The 20,653-nt window shown below is 44.0% G+C and overlaps 1 protein-coding gene across 5 annotated transcripts in view; it reads left to right on the top strand.

Moving 5' to 3' along the window:
• Window positions 1-20,653, top strand: part of ARMC9 (armadillo repeat containing 9) — an 88,201-nt gene that overhangs the window by 41,838 nt on the left and 25,710 nt on the right. For all 5 annotated transcript variants that reach the window (XM_083612776.1, XM_083612780.1, XM_083612779.1 and 2 more), the window contains exons 15-19: window positions 1,167-1,306; window positions 2,491-2,567; window positions 4,923-4,997; window positions 13,611-13,701; window positions 16,696-16,754. In XM_083612776.1, coding sequence (XP_083468902.1) covers window positions 1,167-1,306; window positions 2,491-2,567; window positions 4,923-4,997; window positions 13,611-13,701; window positions 16,696-16,754 — 442 coding nt within the window. The remainder of the gene's footprint in view (window positions 1-1,166; window positions 1,307-2,490; window positions 2,568-4,922; window positions 4,998-13,610; window positions 13,702-16,695; window positions 16,755-20,653) is intronic.

The raw sequence follows: 20,653 nt of genomic DNA on the forward strand, positions 1-20,653 counted from the left end.
TCCAAGCTACTAATCAGTCACACGCAGGCACCAAACGGGTTACCAGGCTTTATTGGCATCTTCTCTGGCGCCAGCTACAGAACATCAAACAGCAAGTCTAAAACACAGTGGTTTTTCTCCCTTCCCCGGCAGGTTAACGCAAAGATTTGTAGGGGCTGGGGAATGCTGGCAACCTGCCAGCCCCTTCGCATGTTCCCACTTTGGGGACTAATTGTTACCACCTGCCTGAACCCCCCCCCCAGCATTACTTGCTCACAGGATCACTACTTCATGACAATAACGATCCGACTACCTTCCTCCCTGGCTGCTATGTCTGTGGCAGCTGAAGCTTCCAATCTTTTTGAAATATAGACGGGGCGCAAATATTTGTATCCAACTTTGGAATCATTGTGTTTGAATGTTTCTCAGCTGCCTCCTTCATTTGTTGGGGGGAATATGTTAGGTCACGTGCGTTCAGATTACATTGAGTTTTGAGTAACTGGCAAGAGTGTCCACTGGTGGCACCTTACGCCAAGCAGAGTAAGCTGGGTGAGGAAAGAGTCAAATAAGCCAAGGGCCTGTCTGGAGAAAGGAGAAAATAGGCCCCAGCAGTATCAGCTGCTGCAATAACCATAAATACATCCCTTCATTAGCTCTTTTTATGGGTCATGGTTTATTTTAGCATTTGAAGAAAGCGGTGAGAGCGACAGAGGCATAAAGAAGGGAGTGGAACATTAACTGCCTTGCTATCGGGACTATTTATGGCTTCGTAGCTTAAAAACAGAAAAAAAGCCCCAACTTTCCTTCTGGGTTCCTTCTTCTCACCCTGATAAATGATTCAGGGCAATATCATGGGACCACTTTGTACGCAGTTTAAGACATCATGAGCTGGCTTTTCCTGCAGTTAGCTTGCTGAGCAGTCTTGTGAAATGCTTCACTGTGCGATGGAATCACAGTGTGCCACAAATTAGTTATTCCAGGAGATTGTATCTTGCAAATTTTCTCATTGGATGCAAGCTAAGTGGAGGTGATGGATTTCAAGTGGCAGATTTTTGAAAGTTAAGAGGAGCCCCGCATGATCGGGTCAGAGGCCCATCTACCTCAGCATCCTGTTCTCACAGAGATTATTAATTGATTATTAATAATAATCAACAAACAAATGTTTGTCACTGTCTTTGAATTCCCAGGCGGGCTCTGCAGTCGACTATGATCAAAGATGGGCTTATCCTGTGGTTGGTGGATGCACTAAAAGATACAGACAGCATGTCAGATTATACTTTAGCCTACTCCGTAGCCTTGCTCATGAACCTCTGCCTTCGGAGCTCAGGTATCTTTCAGTTCGTGTAAGGAAATATTATGTGCAGCGGGGATGGGAGACCTTTTTTTTAGCCTGGGGACTGCATTTCCCCATGGTGAGCTTTCTGGGGTGTAGTGGGGCACATCTCAGTGGTGAGGGGGCCCAGAGGCAGGAATCTGTGGGGCAAAGGCCTTTCAATCACACCCATGTCAAAGGTAGCCTAATAGGACTTGGGTTAGTTTGCTCAGATGTCTGTTGTGAATTGGTTTGGAAACACAGTGCGGATAAAATGGCATGTATATTATCCAAATTGGATCAGGTAAGCAGAGAGTGGGAAAGACTCAACCCTAGGCAATGCTGACCTAGTGCCAGCACAATGGATTTTGCTGCCTGAAGCAAATTGCAGTCCTTCTCCCGGTTCCTAATAACATCCAACCTCTTTGGCACCTGAGGCAGAAAACCCCACAAGCACCTCCCACCCTCCCTGGTGCCTTCTACTGAGGCAGACCATCAGCACATCCAACTCAGTAGCATTTACTTCTGTGGTAGCCAAAATGATGTCTTCCAGGTCTTCCTGCAGGTATCTAGTAGACCACTGTGAGAGCAGGATGCTAGGCTAGATGGGTAATAATAATAATAATAATAATAATAATAATAATAATAATAATGTATTATTTATACCCCACCCATCTGGCTGGGCTTCCCCAGCCACTCTGGGCGGCTTCCAACAAAATATTAAAATACAGTAATGTATTTAGCTTCCCTAAAGAGGGCTGCCTTCAGATGTCTTCTAAAAGTCTGATAGATGTTGTTCTCTTTGACATCTGGTGGGAGGGCGTTCCACAGGGCCAGTGCCACCACCGAGAAGGCCCTCTGCCTGGTTCCCTGTAACTTGGCCTGATCCAGCAGGCTCTTCTTGGTCTAAATCTCAAAAATTCCGAAGGTTGTGTCGTTAATTCTTCTTCTCCTCCTCCTCCTCCTCCTCCTCCTCCTCCTCCTCCTCCTCCTCCTCCTTCTTCTTCTTCTTCTTCTTCTTCTTCTATATTTATTTATACCTCCCATTTTTCCCTGACAAGGACTCAAGGCAGTTAAGATCTAGAAGGGTAACCCCGGTCATATTAATGGGTCTGGGGAAACTCAAAATGCCATCTTCTCCTTCTATGGAATGCTTTTGACTCGATGGAATTTTGTTTCTGTGTTTTGAACCTCCACAGGGAAGAAAATGTGTGTGAACATTGCAAACGAGGTACTCAAAGTTCTCTCAGATCTCCTTGGCCACGAGAACCACGAGGTAATTTTATAGCTAATACTTGCAGGTATAAAGAAGGAAGGAGGCAAAGATAAAACACTTTTAGAACTCAAAACAGAACATCTTCTATTTATTGCAAATAAAAACCTGGGTGTGTGACTGTTTCTGAAAATACCTTGGTGGCGAATTGAAGTTCTTCATCTTGGGAAATTATCTGGATTCTGCAAAGGCGCTCTTCTTCCCTCCACCCTCTTTTTAGAATTCTCAAAGGGTAACAGAAAAAGTAAGAAATGTCAGACAGCTGTATCATTCTTACCAAGCCCATTTGGATTCCAGACTGCCAGTTCCTGGAATTATCTTCAAAGTATCTCTCTGACCCTGAGTCACAACGCTCTGTGTCATGCAGTCCTCTTGCAGAAACGCACATGTTGCTCTCACGATTCCAGATCTCAGCTTCTGGAGATGTCAGGACACAGAGCCACCGGCTTCCGTGGCTTTGGAGGGCAATTTGCAAACTGAAAGTATTGCATTAATAGCAGCAGCGCCTTGGTGGCAGCGGCTGATGGGAACTGCAGTCCAAAACAGCTGGCGGTCTCCGGTTTGGAGAAGGTTGCCTTTGTACCTGGAACTGTACGACTGGAGAACTCTTGTGGAGCAAAGAATTCCACAGCCTGGGTTCAGTGGTGGAAAACTGTCTCCTCCCTTCCTGTCGACCACACTTTAGACCAGTGGTGGCCAAACTTGGCCCTCCAGCTGTTTTGGGACTACAGTTCCCATCATCCCTGACCACTGGTCCTGTTAGCTAGGGATGATGGGAGTTGTAGTCCAACAACTGCTTGAAGGCCAAGTTTGGCCACCACTGCTTTAGATGGCGGCAAGACATGCAGAAGGGCCTCCCCACATAACTTTAGTGCAGTGGTTCTCAAAGGGTGTGCCGCACCACACTGGTTTGGCAGGAGAAGATGGCAGGAAGATTCAAGGGCAATCAAAGAAAAAATTGATCATTTCAATGATGTGTTGTATAGTATCCACACCTCTCTTCAAGAACATTAGCTATTCTTTTGCAGTTTTCCAGGACATACTGTAGTGAACAAGTACTTTCAACTTTGACAAATGTGAAAGATCACAAAAAAGGGCTCTCTGTGTTGATGAGGAGATGAGAATTTGTTTGTCTCAAATTAGACCTGATATATAAATGAGATTTCCCAGCAAAATCAAGCTCACACCTTCCATTGCGTTTGTGTACATACTTAAGGTGCATACTGTATGTAAGATGCTCGTTTATAATTATACTTTGAGAATGATTCCTGTTCTTATGTAGCTGCATTGTTTTAAACTTTCTGGATGTCCTGTGATCATATTATAAAATAGTTGTGTTCTGTGTTATAAATGAAGCACTGCTAGTGGGTGTTTCTTTTTGTTTCCCAATATATTTCTTTATCAATAAAAAAACTGGGTGTAGCACAAGCAAATTTTTTTCTGAAAGTGTGGCCCATAGAAGAAAGTTTGAGAACCACCTCCTTAGTGAATGACAAGGGTCAGGTGGTAGTGATAGTCTTTTAAGCATCCTGGTCACAAGCCATTTAGGACTTTGTAGATAAATCAGTTCAATTGCAGCAAGAAACGTGATTATTTTTTATTGCTGTGTTTATATGGTGTGTTCACTTTTTATTTAAACGGCTTTGAGAACACTTGTGTGGAACATCTCAGGACTACAATGGATAGTGTTTCGTATTCAAAGGGTTTCAAATTCTTATCTTATTCTTTGTATTCTGATCTTATACATCTTTGCAAGGTAGGTCAGGCTTAATCCCTCCAAATTGCATCCTGGGGATAGAGACTCAGAGAGGTTGGCTTGCCTAAGGTCTCCAATTGAGTTAATGGTGGAAGTGAAATACCGTATTTTTCGCTCTATAAGACGTACCCGACCATAAGACGTACCTAGTTTTTAGAGGAGGAAAACAAGAAAAAAAAAACATTCTGAATCAAATGTTGTTGAAGAGGCTTTGCGCGGCTATCCCTGAAGCCAGAACAGCAAGAGGGATTGCTGCACAGCAATCCCTCTTGCAGTTCTGGCTTCAGCGAAAGCAACGCAGCCTGCATTCGCTCCATAAGACACGCACACATTTCCCCTTACTTTTTAGGAGGGTAAAAGTGCGTCTTATAGAGCGAAAAATACGGTATGACCTGGGGACTTCCTGGCTTGTACATTGCACTTTTAGCCATAATACTACATGGTGAGTTAAGGAGGAACAAGTGAAGGTCCAGGGCAGCTTGGAAAGGCATTGCTGAAGATGTGGTTCTTGAGGGGAGGTGGGACAGAAGAGGGAGAGGATGAGGATTAGACAGTGTCTCAGATGGTGGGAAATGGGCTTATACATTGCTTTTCATTTGCAGATTCATCCGTACGTGAATGGGGCACTTTACAGCATCCTCGCTATTCCATCCATACGAGAGGAAGCTCGAGCAATGGTGAGAGAGCCCAGGCTGCTGTTTATTTGCTCTAAACAAAGCGAGGGGCTAAGTCAGCAGCAGTGAATGAGAGAAAGCTAGGATTTCCTAATAATTGCCTCACTTTCGATTGCAATACTTCACTTTTAAGTTGTATTTTTTCCTTTCTTGAAAAGGCCTCATCCCTCAATGGGATACTTGGTTTCTGAAGGAGATCTCAGCCCCCTCCTTCGTGGGTGTGCTGACAGAATGATACTATACCCCCAGTGGCATGGATGCTGTTTCCCCATGATGTGATCCCATGCTACTTTTTAAGGGAAATTCAATTTACCTCCATGGTAATTTCCAGAGCAACTACTTGGTTAATCCACACATTCTGTATTAAGGTCTCCCTTAATGGGTACCCGTTCCCAGTGAGTTAGCTATGCTTACTACGAATCTGTCCTTTCACTTACTCCAAATCCCAGAGCTCTCCACCTTGTCCCTTTAACATTCAGAATATCTCTGATGGGTAAGATCGAAGGCCCATCCAGTCCAACAATCTTTTCTCATGCTGGACATCAAGATGCCTGTGGGAATTTGTTTCCTTCATTGCTCAGAACTGCAAGTGGACCATCTATTGATAATTCACAGCTTTGTTTGAACTATGTTTACCCAGCAGGGAGTACCTTTGACTTGATTGTCACTGGGTTTTTCTTCTAAGTATGTGCACATCAGATTGCAACCCAAATAAATTGAATTGCAACTCATTACCAAACTTAAAACCATGGAGAGACCTGGTCTGAACAAAGACATTGGATTCTTATCTCATTATACATGACAAAGCCATTTTTCACCTTCTCACCCCTTGCTTTTTCCTGTAAGACCTATTGCAGTCGTTAAGAGTCGTCAACAGGCTCATCACAGCTATCTGCCAATCACCCATTCCCACCACCCTTCTGAGTAATACCCCTCCCCACCTTCTCACTATATAGAAGGATCTGGCAACTTCTGTTTCAGTGTATCTGAAGAAGTGTGCATGCACACGAAAGCTCATACCAAGAACTAAATTACTTGGTCTTTAAGGTGCTACTGGAAGGGGAAAAAATTTTGTTTTGACTATGGCAGACCAACACGGCTACCTATCTGTAACTGGAACCAAAATAAAGCACATCTTCAGGGGGGGAATGGTCCCACCCTCCAGGTATATGGGCCTTCCCAGGGATGGTAGTTCTTTCAGTACTGTTGTAAATAAAAATATACCCTTTTCCCTTATGGGGTATCCAAGAGCCCATATAGAGTCCTTACATAGGTTCCCTATCGGTAGGAGAAAATAACAGAGGCCAACCAGAGAATATGGAGAAGCAAAGCAGCTAGTAAGCTTGATCTTTATTGATCTGTTGCAACAGGGTGCTCCCCTCACATGCAGGAAAGGAGGAGGACCCACAAAAATGGCATGCAAGGCCTTATAAAGACTTTGAAATTCCCATCCTGTAGATCAAGACCACCCCCCAGAAACATCTACATACATCACAGAAGGGGTGTAACCTAAGACCACCCCTCAGATACCTCCCACCTACATCACAGAAATTTTAATATTGTTTTTCTCCTGTTGTTAATTATCTCCTGTCTAGCAGGTTACTTGATTGGATTTCCCGAGGAACCTGGCCAGTCTTTTGTAATGATAAGGCTCACACCCTTATTCAAACACAGACATACGCTTGAGACAAGACAATGGGGAGGCTTTTCCATTTTGACCTTGCAGAGAAAACTTTTGGTCAGTTTAGGAATCAAAATGGTTCCAGGTTGGTCTTCCTGTGCTGATCTATGTATGTACGGTTATGAACATTACTATATATCTAAGACCATAAAATTCCTATCACAGTACAGTGGTACCTCAGGTTAAGCACTTTATTCGTTCCGGAGGTTCGTTTTTAACCTGAAACTGTTCTTAACCTGAAGCACCACTTTAGCTAGTGGGGCCTCCCGCTGCTGCCGCGCAATATCTGTTCTCATCCTGAAGTAAAGTTCTTAACCTGAGATAATATTTCTCATTATCTCTTAACCTGAGATAATATTATAATATTATAATATTTCTGGGTTAGCGGAGTCTGTAACCTGAAGCGTATGTAACCCGAGGTACCACTGTAAATGCATAGCAAAATGACACCGCAAGCACACCTGAGTTGGCATTCTGTTTCTCTCTCGCCTTTTTCTGAACACAAGCCATGACCTCAAAGCCTGAGGCCCATCGGCAGTGTTGATCTTCCATGTTCTGGTGCTCTGCCCACTTAGGATCTGAGCGAGTTGCCAGCAGCTGCAGTGCTGCTGGGTGGGCTTGGGCCAAGGCTGACTTTTGCCAGCTGCTTCCTAAGTAACATTTGCAAGGTCACAGAATGGTGTAGGCTGAATCAGTTCCATCCCTTGCAAGAAGTTATCTGTGTTAAATTAGGGCTTTAATGGAACCGCAGGGCATTGTGAAAGAGGCAGTACGCTATCCTTGTAAGTTGGTCTTGCTGAATGGGAAGAGGTGATGAATTGCCTTCTGCAGAAATGTTTTGGTGGGAGATAACAATACACCACAACTAAACAGCCCAACAAAAGCTGGTATCTGTTCTGATTTGCGCTAGCTCTCACTCTGGGTCTGTGCCATTATGTGAAATCCATTTTAAGTGTAAGCCTGATGGATGTTTGTGTTCTTGCCTGTGATTCTTATCTTATCTCCCCTAGCCTATTCTAAAAAGCTATCTGTGAACACACTGCAGCAGGGTTTTTAAATTGGTGGATCAAACGGCTTTGTTTTTAAATTGCTACTCACCATCAACTCATCCTGTATCACTTGAGAAGGAAAGATGGAAGAATCTCCCCAGGAGAAGCTTTGATGTTCTTAACTTAGAAGAGAATCTTATTACTGGCTTGGCAACTTCTAATAGGCAAAAAATGCAAGCAGACATGTTTGGATTTTTCCTCCCTAATGGACAATTGGGATGTTGTTGTTGTTTAGTCGTGTCCACCTCTTCGTGACCCCCTGGACCAGAGCACGCCAGGCACTCCTGTCTTCCACTGCCTCCCGCAGATTGGTCAAACTCATGTTCGTAGCTTCGAGAACACTGTCCCACCATCTCGTCCTCTGTCGTCCCCTTCTCCTTGTGCCCTCCATCTTTCCCAACATCAGGGTCTTTTCCAGGGAGTCTCCTCTTCTCATGAGGTGGCCGAAGTATTGGAGCCTCAGCTTCAGGATCTGTCCTTCCAGTGAGCACTCAGGGCTGATTTCCTTCAGAATGGAGAGGTTTGATCTTCTTGCAGTCCATGGGACTCTCAAGAGTCTCCTCCAGCACCATAATTCAAAAGCATCAATTTTTCGGCGATCGGCCTTCTTTATGGTCCAGCTCTCACTTCCATACATCACTACTGGGAAAACCATAGCTTTAACTATACAGACCTTTATTGGCAATGCGATGTCTCTGATTTTTAAGATGTTGTCTAGGTTTGTCATTGCTTTTCTCCCAAGAAGCAGGCGTCTTTTAATTTCGTGACTGCTGTCACCATCTGCAGTGATCATGGAGCCCAGCCTTTCGCATGATGCATATAAGTTTAATAAACAGGGAGACAATATACAGCCTTGTCGTACTCGTTTCCCAATTTTGAACCAACCAGTTGTTCCATATCCAGTTCTAACTGTAGCTTCCTGTCCCACATAGAGATTTCTCAGGAGACAGATGAGGTGATCAGGCATTCCCATTTCTTTAAGAACTTGCCATAGTTTGCTGTGGTCGACACAGTCAAAGGCTTTTGCATAGTCAATGAAGCAGAAGTAGATGTCTTTCTGGAACTCTCTAGGTTTCTCCATAATCCAGCGCATGTTTGCAATTTTGTCTCTGGTTCCTCTGCCCCTTCGAAATCCAGCTTGCACTTCTGGGAGTTCTTGGTCCACATACTGCTTGAGCCTGCCTTGTAGAATTTTAAGCATAACCTTGCTAGCGTGTGAAATGAGTGCAATTCTGCGCTAGTTGGAGCATTCTTTGGCACTTCCCTTCTTTGGGATTGGGGTGTAGACTGATCTTCTCCAATCCTCTGGCCACTGCTGAGTTTTCCAAACTTGCTAGCACCTTAACAGCATCATCTTTTAAAATTTTAAATAGTTCAGCTGGAATATCATCACTTCCACTGGCTTTGTTATTAGCAGTGCTTTCTATGGCCCATTTGACTTCACTCTCCAGGATGTCTGGCTCAAGGTCAGCAACCACACTACCTGGGGTGTACGAGCCATCCATATCTTTCTGGTATAATTGTGTATTCTTGCCACCTCTTCTTGATGTCTTCTGCTTCTGTTTGGTCCTTACCACTTTTGTCCTTATGGTAATCTTTGTACAAAAAGTTCCTTTCATATCTGCAATTTTCTTGAACAGATCTCTGGTTTTCCCCATTCTATTTTTTCCCTCTATTTCTCTGCATTGCTCGTTTAAGAAGGCTCTCTTTCTTCTTGCTATTTTTCGGAAATCTGCATTAAATTTCCTTTTTTTTAAAAAGGATATTTATTCAGAGTTTCAAAAGTACAGGAGGAAGAAGAAAAAAGAAAAACAAAAAACAAAAAAGACAGACGAAAAAATACATAAAAAACCAATACAACAACACCACAACAAAAAAGGAAAATACAAATCCCATATTACTTCTTTCATTTGCTTATTTCCTTGACCTCCTCACACCTCCCTTTTTGTATTCTAGCTTAATTTATTATTTCAGCAAATTCTTTCCATCTTTCTCAGTTTTTGTTTGAATAATTTATCTTAACAGTCTAGCCTATTAATTAGCTCAGCAAATCCTTTCCATCTTTCACCATATTCTGTTATTCAATTTACCTTAATTTATTTAACCTTATCTTACCATAAAATACCTTAAAGCTTAAAACTTAGTACTTATTTATACATAACTCCTTATATCATCTCTACTAAAGCCAGATAGTTTCATTCCAACATTTTCCCTAATATTTATTAATTTTACACTAATTCCCAAAATAAAAATTTTTCTTTGTAGACTTTCTTCTAATTTTCATCCAACGTCCCTTCTTCCTGGTCTCGGGTTGTGTCAGTCCTTACTGTCCATTCCATCCAGTCCATCAACCTGGTGATCTTATGTCCGAGGCCCTTAAGTCTCTTCCATGCCCCTTCTGCAGATTTCCTTCTTCTTGTTTATACTTGCACTTCTTCTTGTCTTTTGTTGGTCTCTTTCTTAAGTTCTTTCCTTTCTCCTTGAGGAGTAGATCTCTGGGGGATTCCAGCCGATAGTTCTTTCCATCTCCCCTCATCAGACCAACCCATTCCCCACAGTCCCACTCCCCGCAGTCATCAATGTAATCCAAAAAATAATTAACAGCATATTTCAAAGTCCCTCCAAAGTTAAGAGCCTTCTCAGCTTCAGACTCCCCCTGGCCCACTCCAAATTCAATCTTCAGAAGCAGCGGCTTATGCTTCTGCAGGGCCTCGGATCTCTCCGTTTGCATTACTTGAGGTGCATCTGCCACCTCCTCCATTATCATCTGCCCTTGCACTTGCTCAGTCAAACCAGTTTCCTGAGTTGGTCCCTGTATGATTTCTGTGTCAGTATTCCCTGTTTGTCCACATTTACTGACTACAACAGTCATCAAGTCCAACTTCTCATTCATCAAATCCATCTTCTCATGCAAATGCTCCAGCAAAGCATTTGTTTTACAAAAGGCCAGCACCAAGACTTCCTCCCAACACATTTTTATTCAAGGTCAGAAGACTGGTCCCACGATCTTAATCTCGCAGCTGTAAAATCCCCTAGTGGACTAGTGGACTGCAGCAACAATTTAACAAGCTCCCTCTAGAGGAGACAGTTTCTGTTTGTGTCCATCCTTTTAAAGCATATCCAACAAAGGAAAGTTACTTTCGTTTTTCAAATATTTTGTTTCTTTAGGATGCAAAAGGCAACATTGGAATCAGTTTGTTTCTCTTTGTTTAACTATCTGTCAAAGTATTCCATTTACAGTCAATGAACGTCTCCTACAATTTCTGTCTCTGACACCCCGTTCCCAGGTTTGAGACGGTGGAAACTTACTTTTCTTTTACTCTTTCTCCTGCAGGCTTGAACAGTCAACCCCCCCCCCTTTTCTCCTGCTTCCAAGGGGTTTTTAGTGATTATAAATGAAGGAGATTTCGACCTTTACAAACGACTTTCCAGGCTATTAGCTTACAAGGTTTTTGCTTCAGTCTATTTACAAAAAGCGGAAGGCAGACTTCCTGTTTTAAACCTTCCTGCTTCGATGCCAAATTAAAATGTTTCTTGACCCAATTTTCCGTTTCTACTCATGGGTACTTGTTTAGAGTCCAATTGTCCACAGGAAAAAGTCAGCGCTCTCCGGCAATGGCTATGCGGCTTCCCTCCGTGAAAATAGCAATCAGTTCGCAGCACCGCGCCGCTCACCCCACTTCACTCCGGAGCCCCAAAATGGGGTTCCCCGCGAGTAGGGGAGGCGCTCCTGGTGCCCTGCCGAACCCCACGTTCCCAGGCTTCCTCCACCTGGGATTTCTAGCGGGTCCCCACCTTCGCCGCGGCGGGAAGACCCAGTTTCCACGGAGCCCGTTCCTCCGATCGGAGGAACTGCGCCATTCGCTGCTGGCGCTAACCCGGAAGTCACTATCTCCCTTGCATTTTGCTTGCCTTCTCTCCCCCGCTATTTGTAAGGCCTCGTTGGACAGCCACTTTGCATTTCCTTTTCATTGGGATGGTTTTCGTTGCTGCCTCCTGTATAATGTTGCGAGCCTCCATCCATAGTTCTTCAGACACTCTGTCCACCAAATCTAAATCCTTAAACTTGTTCCTCACTTCCGCTGTGTATTCATAAGGGATTTGATTTTGATTGTATCTTACCGGCCCAGAGGTTTTTCCTACTTTCTTCAGTTTAAGCTTGAATTTTACTATAAGAAGCTGATGATCTGAGCCACAGTCAGCTCCAGGTCTTGCTTTTGCTGACTGTATAGAGCTTCTCCATCTTTGGCTGCAGAGAATATAATCAATCTGATTTCGATGTTGCCCATCTGGTGATGTCCATGTGTAGAGTCATCTCTTGAGTTGTTGGAAAAGAGTTTTTTTGATGACCAGCTTGTTCTCTTGGCAGAACTCTATTAGCCTTTGCCCTGTTTCGTTTTGAATTCCAAGGCCAAACTTGCCAGTTGTTCCTTTTATCTCTTGATTCCCTACTTTAGCATAACAATCCCCTATAATGAGAAGAACATCCTTCTTTGGTGTCATTTCTAGAAGGTGTTGTAAGTCTTCATAGAATTGGTCAATTTAAGTTTCTTCAGCACCGGTAGTTGGTGCATAAACTTGGATTACTGTGATGTTAAAAGGTCTGCCTTGGATTCGTATCAAGATCATTCTGTCATTTTTGAGATTGCATCCCAGTACAGCTTTCGCCACTCTTTTGTTGACTATGATATGAGGGCCACTCCATTTTTTAAAAAATGGGATTCTTGCCCACAGTAGTAGATATGATGGTCATCCGAACTGAATTCGCTCATTCCCGTCCATTTTAGTTCATTGATGCCCAGGATATCAATATTTATTCTTCCCATCTCATTTTTGACCATATCCAACTTACCAAGGTTCATGGTTCTTACATTCCAGGTTCCTATGCAATATTTTTCTTTACAGCATTGGATATTCCTTTCGCTTCCAGGCATATCCGCAACTGAGTGACCATACTGCTTTGGCCCAGCCGCTTCATCAGCTCTGACTCTACTTGTACTTGTCCTCCACTCTTCCTCAGTAGCATGTTGGACACCTTCCGACCTGAGGGGCTCATCTTCCAGCGTCATAACCTTTATATGCCTGTTGTCTTTGTCCATGGAGTTTTCTTGGCAGGTATACTGGAGTGGCTTGTGGTTCCTGCTCCAGGTGGATCATGTTTGGTCAAAATTCTCCACTATGGCCTGTCCGTCTTGGGTGGCCCTGCACGACATAGCTTCATAGCTTCTCTGAGTTATTCAAGCCCCTTCGCCACGACAAGGCAGTGAGGACAAATGGGATACAATACCTAATGCTATACTTGTATTAGGAGCAGCTAAAGGTTAGCTTGCTACTTGGTGACTTTTAATAAGTTCCTGTACGCAGTGCTATTTTTCTAGAAAAAGAGATGCCAGAACTCACCATGAACACCTCCCTTGTTCTCTTAGAATGGCACCGACCTGAGAGGTGCCAGAACTGAGTTCTGGTGAGTTCTGGCTGAAAAAAAGCCCTGCCCAAAGTGCTATTTGGGTACTGTTCTGGTTTGGCCTCTGCGAGATATGGAAGACTTTGAGAAGCTGTGAACCACATTTGTTTGAGAGTTTTCACTGTTACACATTATGCAGTCGAGTTTCCCGCGTTTGGAGAAATTGCAGGGGTCAGCACACGCAGTCTTAAATCATTCTGTGTTTGACTTAGGTGTCAGAAATATGTCTGCTTTTTCCCTCCCATGGCCAGGAACTGCTCTGGTGGATGGAGAGAACAGAATGTCTGCAGTTGGGCGCAGCTCTCCCACCGCAACGTTCTTTTCTGAAGCTAAACAAACCATGTGCGCTGCCAGTGAAATGACCCTTTGCTGAGGTCACCCATATGATCCACTGACACTGCTCTGTTTTCCAACCCGTCCAGGAAATGGAAGACATTCTGCGCTGCTACATCGAGGAAGGAAATGCTGATATGATCCAGCAGATTGAGTTTATTATCAAGCAGCTTAAATCAGGTCAGAGGGACACACAGTCGCATCTGGGCTGAAAATCTTTATTAAAAAGCTTTTGTTGCTCTCAGGCAAAGGACCAGAAGACGTGAAGGCAGGCTAGGGGTTTTCAGACCGAGAGCATCAATGTTTATATACCACTATTCATTTTTTAAAAATCATAAGTCTTTATAATTTTATGCAAAATCATGCAATAAAAAACATTTAAAATGTTAAGATCAGAAATCAGCTAGCTATTATGGAAATATTATGGAACTTCCCTGGGGAAGTTTGCCAGGCACCCTCACTATACACCTTTAGGTGCCAGACAAAAAGGTTCCTTTTTAACCAGGCCTTTGCCTGACCTGATCTACATCCTATAACCTTTTTGAAATGCTGGCTCTTTTTAGGGTTTGTTTGTATTTTGATTTTATGTATGTGGTCCTTTATGTGAACCGTCTTGAGACCTTCGGGTATAGAAATAAAATAAAATAAAATACGTGCTTTTAATTCCTTGCATAGGCCTAATGGAAATAGACTTAAAACAAATGGGTTGTTGGCAACATGTTTCTTAAACTTACCTGATCTTCCCTGGAATAGAAACTTTTTCAGCAGATGTTTTAAAGCTGAAACAGAAGGTGCGTCTTCTAGGATCAATTCACACAACACTTGCAATGATAACCACGTATACATAGAAGTAAACCCCACTGATTTCATTTGGAAAGACTTCCAGACGATTGCAGCCTGGCAGCATTTTCCTAAACCTGTTCACTTGCAGGTAAACGCCACTGAGTTCATTGGCGCTTACTTCCAAGTAATTGTGCTTATGATTGCAGCCTTACAGCATCGCAGTAATTGTGTTTACTCATGAATAAGGCCCACTTATTTCAGCCAGACTTACGTCTTGGTAAGTGAACTACGATTGCAGCTTTTAGCATGGCAATTTCATCTCTGTCGCCTTTCAGCCCAATATGAGGCAGTCACGTGATTGTTCTGTGTGGTCAGCTGCAGAGCACGATTCATTTAACATATCAGTGGAAATTTTGCAGCGATGTGCTTGAATACTATAGTTTGGCCACGAGCTAAATAGCCACTAGTTGTGAGCTGAACTGTATTGTGACTCAGCTAGTCATTTCTCAGCTTGCAAATACATTTAGATTACAAATTATGGAGGAGTTACAGATAGGTAGCCGTGTTGGTCTGCCATAGTCAAAACACAAAAATTTTTTTCCTTCCAGTAGCACCTTAAAGACCAACTAAGTTAGTTCTTGGTATGAGCTTTCGTGTGCATGCACACTTCTTCAGATACACTGAAACAGAAGTTGCCAGATCCTTCTATATAGTGAGAAGGTGGGGAGGGGTATTACTCAGAAGGGTGGTGGTAATGGGTGGTTGGCAGATAGCTGTGATGAGCCTCTTGACGACTCTTAACGACTGCAATAGGTCTTACAGGAAAAAGCAAGGGGTGAGAAGGTGAAAAATGGCTTTGTCATGTATAATGTCATGTATACACTGAAACTTCTGTTTCAGTGTATCTGAAGAAGTGTGCATGCACACGAAAGCTCATACCAAGAACTAACTTAGTTGGTCTTTAAGGTGCTACTGGAAGGAAAAAATTTTTTGTGTTTTAAATTATGGAGGAGTTAGGTGTCTTAGAGTACTTCCAGGCAGGATCTTACTGCAATAAACAGGTTGTTGTGTTAATATAAATGTGTGTGTTTTTTTAACTTAACTGATCTTCCCTGGAAAGTTTACATGCATGTGGAGCACCTTTCCCCCAATAAACACTCATCTAGAAGCACACATATATTAGGAACATTAAATAGTAGGAAGAACTTTCTGATGGCATGGGCTGTTTGACAGTGGAATGGACTTTCTTGGAAGGCAGTTGTCAGGGAACTGCCATCAGCTCAGAGGCGAGAGGTGGAAGGGCAGTTGTGTTACAGGGAGCCTCTGAAGGTCTTGCAAAGTGAAGAGGGAAGCCACACCTCCAGTGGGGAGGGGGGGCAAGGATCAGAAGATGCTAGGGAGAGCCTCAACACCGCGCCTGAGCAAAGCGGAGGGGAGGCGAGTTCCCCTTTGCCAGTGCCCGTTCTGCGCAGTAGTCTTTGGCGCAGAGAGGGGAGGAGAAGGTTGGGGGTCACACGGCTGTTATGCTGGGGAAAGTATAAGGACCGCCCACTCCCAGAGTCTGCTAGCGACTGAGCAGACATGGACTTGCGACGCTCTGCACTGTAAATACCGTATTTTTCGCCCCATAGGACGCACTTTTCCCCCTCCAAAAATGAAGGGGAAATCTGTGTGCATCCTATGGGGCGAATGCAGGCTTTCGCTGAAGCTTGGAGAGCGAGAGGGGTCGGGCTTCAGAAGCTATGCTGGACTGGACAGGCCATTGGCCTGATCCAACAGGCTCTTGTTCTTATAAGAAGGGAGCAGAGGGTCAGTCTTTCTCTTACCTGAAAAACTTTGGACAAGAAGCAGCAGCTTGGCAGCATTCCTCCGTGCAAATGCCAGTGTCCCAAAGGGAGCGATGCTTATCATGATTTCAAGTTTTATGTGGCCGTTCTTGGATGTTGTTGTTGTTTTAAACCCTCTCCCCTGGAGGTTTGCCAGGAGGAATGTCACCAAGCTGCGACTCACCGCAGTTCCGCTGTTGCCCCTAGCACTGTTCTGCAAGAGAAAGGTTGCATCTGTCTGCTACCTCACCTCTCCCAACACAAAATGTTACAGCTTTGCCCGGCCCCCCAGCCCAATTGCAAAGAACTTCCGAGCCCATTTTAAGGCCACCCCTCTATAAAGTGATGGAAAATGGTTGGGCCAAATGCCTTAACACAGCACTACTTTCATTATGGCTTGTGCAGGGAAATGTCCCCTTTGGAACATGCCCGAAGAGAGTAAAAATATCAGTCAGTGTTGAAAATGAGGGTAGTGGTGGGGGGACAGGGACCCGCTAAATGAAACGTCTGCTGAAGCAAACTGCTGTGCTCATTTTCTCTTATGTTTCATCTTGTTTCCTTCTAGAAGATCCATTGGATGATAGCGCTGAGTCTGATGATGAGGAGAAGGAAGATAATGACGAGGTAAGTTTTATAAGCTGAATGCCTGAAAGTCTTAAGAGCTCACTATGCCTTATGCGAGGCTGGAATACTTTACCGTCATAATATCTCTGCGCCCCATAACATTTCTGGAATACTTTACCGTCATAATATCTCTGCGCCCCATAACATTTCTGGAATACTTTACCGTCATAATATCTCTGCGCCCCATAACATTTCTGGAATATGTTACCGTCATAATATCTCTGCGCCCCATAACATTTCTGGAATACTTTACCGTCATAATATCTCTGCGCCCCATAACATTTCTGGAATACGTTACCGTCATAATATCTCTGCGCCCCATAACATTTCTGGAATACTTTACCGTCATAATATCTCTGCGCCCCATAACATTTCTGGAATACTTGACCGTCATAATATCTCTGCGCCCCATAACATTTCTGGAATATGTTACCGTCATAATATCTCTGCGCCCCATAACATTTCTGGAATACGTTACCGTCATAATATCTCTGCGCCCCATAACATTTCTGGAATACGTTACCGTCATAATATCTCTGCGCCCCATAACATTTCTGGAATACGTTACCGTCATAATATCTCTGCGCCCCATAACATTTCTGGAATACGTTACCGTCATAATATCTCTGCGCCCCATAACATTTCTGGAATACTTTACCGTCATAATATCTCTGCGCCCCATAACATTTCTGGAATACTTGACCGTCATAATATCTCTGCGCCCCATAACATTTCTGGAATACTTTACCGTCATAATATCTCTGCGCCCCATAACATTTCTGGAATACGTTACCGTCATAATATCTCTGCGCCCCATAACATTTCTGGAATACGTTACCGTCATAATATCTCTGCGCCCCATAACATTTCTGGAATACGTTACCGTCATAATATCTCTGCGCCCCATAACATTTCTGGAATACGTTACCGTCATAATATCTCTGCGCCCCATAACATTTCTGTGTTGCCAGGTCCTGACTCCCAGAAGGGTAGGTTATTGCCTTAGCCTCTTCCTCTACCTGTGGGACACAGCATGACATTAGGCAGGGGGATTTACTGCCCCTCTGTCCACCTATTGGCTTGAAGCTGCCAAGAGTGGGAGGGGTTTTGCAAGCTGGAGGTGGGAAGTGGAGGCAGGTCCACTTGCTCCACCAAGCAAGTCCTGGGGCACCTACATCCTCCAGTTGGGAGCTAGAGATGATGGGAGCTAGAGTTGCATCTATTTTCTCCTTCTCTACACCTGATGGCTGCTCAGAGGAGTGAATCTCTGTCTCCTGCTTTCAACTCTGAGCTGCCGTCAGGGAGCAGAGATCCACCGTGGCTCTGCACTTTCACCTGACAATTGCAGAGGCAAAAGAAAACCGAGGCTTCAGCTGAACTTGGTGGCTGGGTTTATTTATTTATAAAAATATTTCTATACCACTGTGTCACACATCACAGTGGTTTTACAGCAATAAAAACAAACCCATACAATATAAGCAGTATAAAAAAAGACTTAACACTTAACCATTGTGGCTGGATGTATTATTAATTGCCTGCAAAGGCCTGGCAGACTAGAAAACTTCTCAGCAGATGTTAAAAAGTTGGCACAGAAGGCAGCGTATTCCACAGGACTGGGCCAGTGACACCGGAGGCTCCGTTTATGGGCCCAATAAATATGAACTACAAAAGTTGGGATCCTCTGCAAACCCATGCCAAAGTTTTGCAGGGTTTTTTTTTTTTTTGCAGTAAAAACCCTGTCTTTTGCCACTCACCACAAACAGAGCAATTGCTTCTTAAACCTAGGATTGATAGCTATGACCCCAGGTTTGAGTAGCAATTGATGAATTGGTGAGGCGCTGCAAAATGGGTTTTTTTTGCTGCAAAACACTGCAAAAGTTTGGCACAGATTTGGAGGGGATCCCAATTTGGGGGTTCATAGTGGAGCCTCATCAACTCAGGGAATGACCAGTGATGCTTCTGCGGATTATCTGAGTGTTTGAGCTGCGGTACAAGGGTTGTTTGGGCGATCCCTTAGGCACCCTGGATCTCCAGAAATGGGCTCATCTCACTCTCCAGAACAAGATGGACAAAACTCTGTACTTTTGCATCTGAGATGCTGAGGGGTGGGGGTGGGGTGAAGAGAAACTTCCCTGAAGCCACAGAGTCAGGATTTGGACCTAGGTGTTTCCCTGTCACACTGTTCCTCTTCATCCCCTCCTCAAGTCTTCTTCCTGAATATAGTCACATGGCTCATTCCATCCAGTTAGGAATCCTATATTGAGTGGGATGGCATAGTTTATATCAGTTCTGGTGAGGTCACAGCATGAAGTGAAATCACAAAGCATTTTATTAGCCTTGGACGGGTCACTGAAGGCAATTTGGCGAGGGCACGTGAGGGGCAATTCAAATGAAAATATGAGCATGTTGGCAAGGAGTGTTGAAAAATCATCAGAAAGGGGAGGTGTTTTTTGACACTGCCAAAGCATGCACAAAAAAGTGAAACAGTTTTAGCTCGGTCCTAATCCTTGGGCTTGTTATGTGGACGTGCTGACCTGTCTTAATTACCAGGCCAACCTGCGGAGCACGTTTTAAAGAAGATGCTCTGATAATTAAGCCTCCATCTGTTTGCATTCCTCCACTGCAGCAATATCTGGTGCATCTGTGCCAGCACGATTACAACTGGTGAGAAATTCCTGGAAAAATACTGGGATATAAATAGTGTGAAATTTGTGGTCTTGAAAGGATCATTTGCCAAAGCAAATGTCTCTGTCTCATGTTCAGCAAGTCAAAAAGGACAAGCTCTGCGGGCTATTTAAAGGGAAGATGAGGCTGTAGTTTGGGAATACCTGGAAATACCCGAAAGACTTGGGGCAGAGCCCACCGAGAAGGTCTCCTGTTTAGGGCCCACTGTGTCTGATGGGAGGATTGTAAAATATTCCTAAGAGTGCATTCCCGTTTCACCTTCCAAGTTACAGAGCACCTTTCATTCACCAGCGTGGAAAGACAAGCAATTCTAAGCTTTACAGTTTACTTATTTGTGTAAGAGAAGTCACACCCCCCCACACCCCAATTGCTGTGGTTCTGTCTCTTTGGCTGTGTAGCAATGGTTGTTTTTCACAGGACTGTAGATAGTATGAATGAAGCATCATTGACTGATGCATGTCAATTTTTTCTTGACCTTTCTGATCTCTAGTCAAGCAGGTTTTCCAGGTTTTTGAAACACTGTGAACGTGTCTGATTAGCAAACATAGTGAGACAGTTGGGGGGCACAGGAACCCCAAACCTGAATGTGTGAAGTATGACTTGCAGACTGCTACAGTGACCCAGGATCCTGATTTTCTTTGCTTGCGTTCAGCTAGGCTGTGAGTTTCAGTTCCCTGGTACATCTTTTAACAGTACTGGACAGGTTGCCTTTTTTGTAGAATGGGGACTAAGAACTTTTTCTGGTTGGGGGGGGAATGTTTGCCCACAGCTGACCAGCTCTTCTGCACATGGGCTCTTTGGCCTTGACTTATGGGTATGGTCTGATTCAGGTCCACATCTCATGTCTAGCATACATAGACCGCTGAATCTCTTGCACCTTAATCTCCTCTTGCCTACACAAGAGGCCCATGGTGCAACTTGGCTCCTGACAGAGAGATAGTAACTTCATATCTGATAAGTGGTTTGAATCCGGATAGAGCACACTGCCCACACCGACTCTTTCCCCTTTGCATGTGTGAAGAGATGCATGTGTTTGACCTTTGCCCTGTGGGCAATCTGCTTTTGTTGATGAAGACTAGAGAGTTACTCCTTTTTTTGGAGGGGCAGGGGAGAAGTGGGAATGCTTGAGTGGATAGACTTCTGATTGAACCAGCAAGGCTGCCGCTGTCGTCTTCTGTAGTTGAATTATCCATCAGACTAGAGCATGCTTGTAC

Source organism: Podarcis filfolensis (assembly GCF_964270895.1).
Source record: "Podarcis filfolensis genome assembly, chromosome: 5".
NCBI lineage: Eukaryota > Metazoa > Chordata > Lepidosauria > Squamata > Lacertidae > Podarcis > Podarcis filfolensis.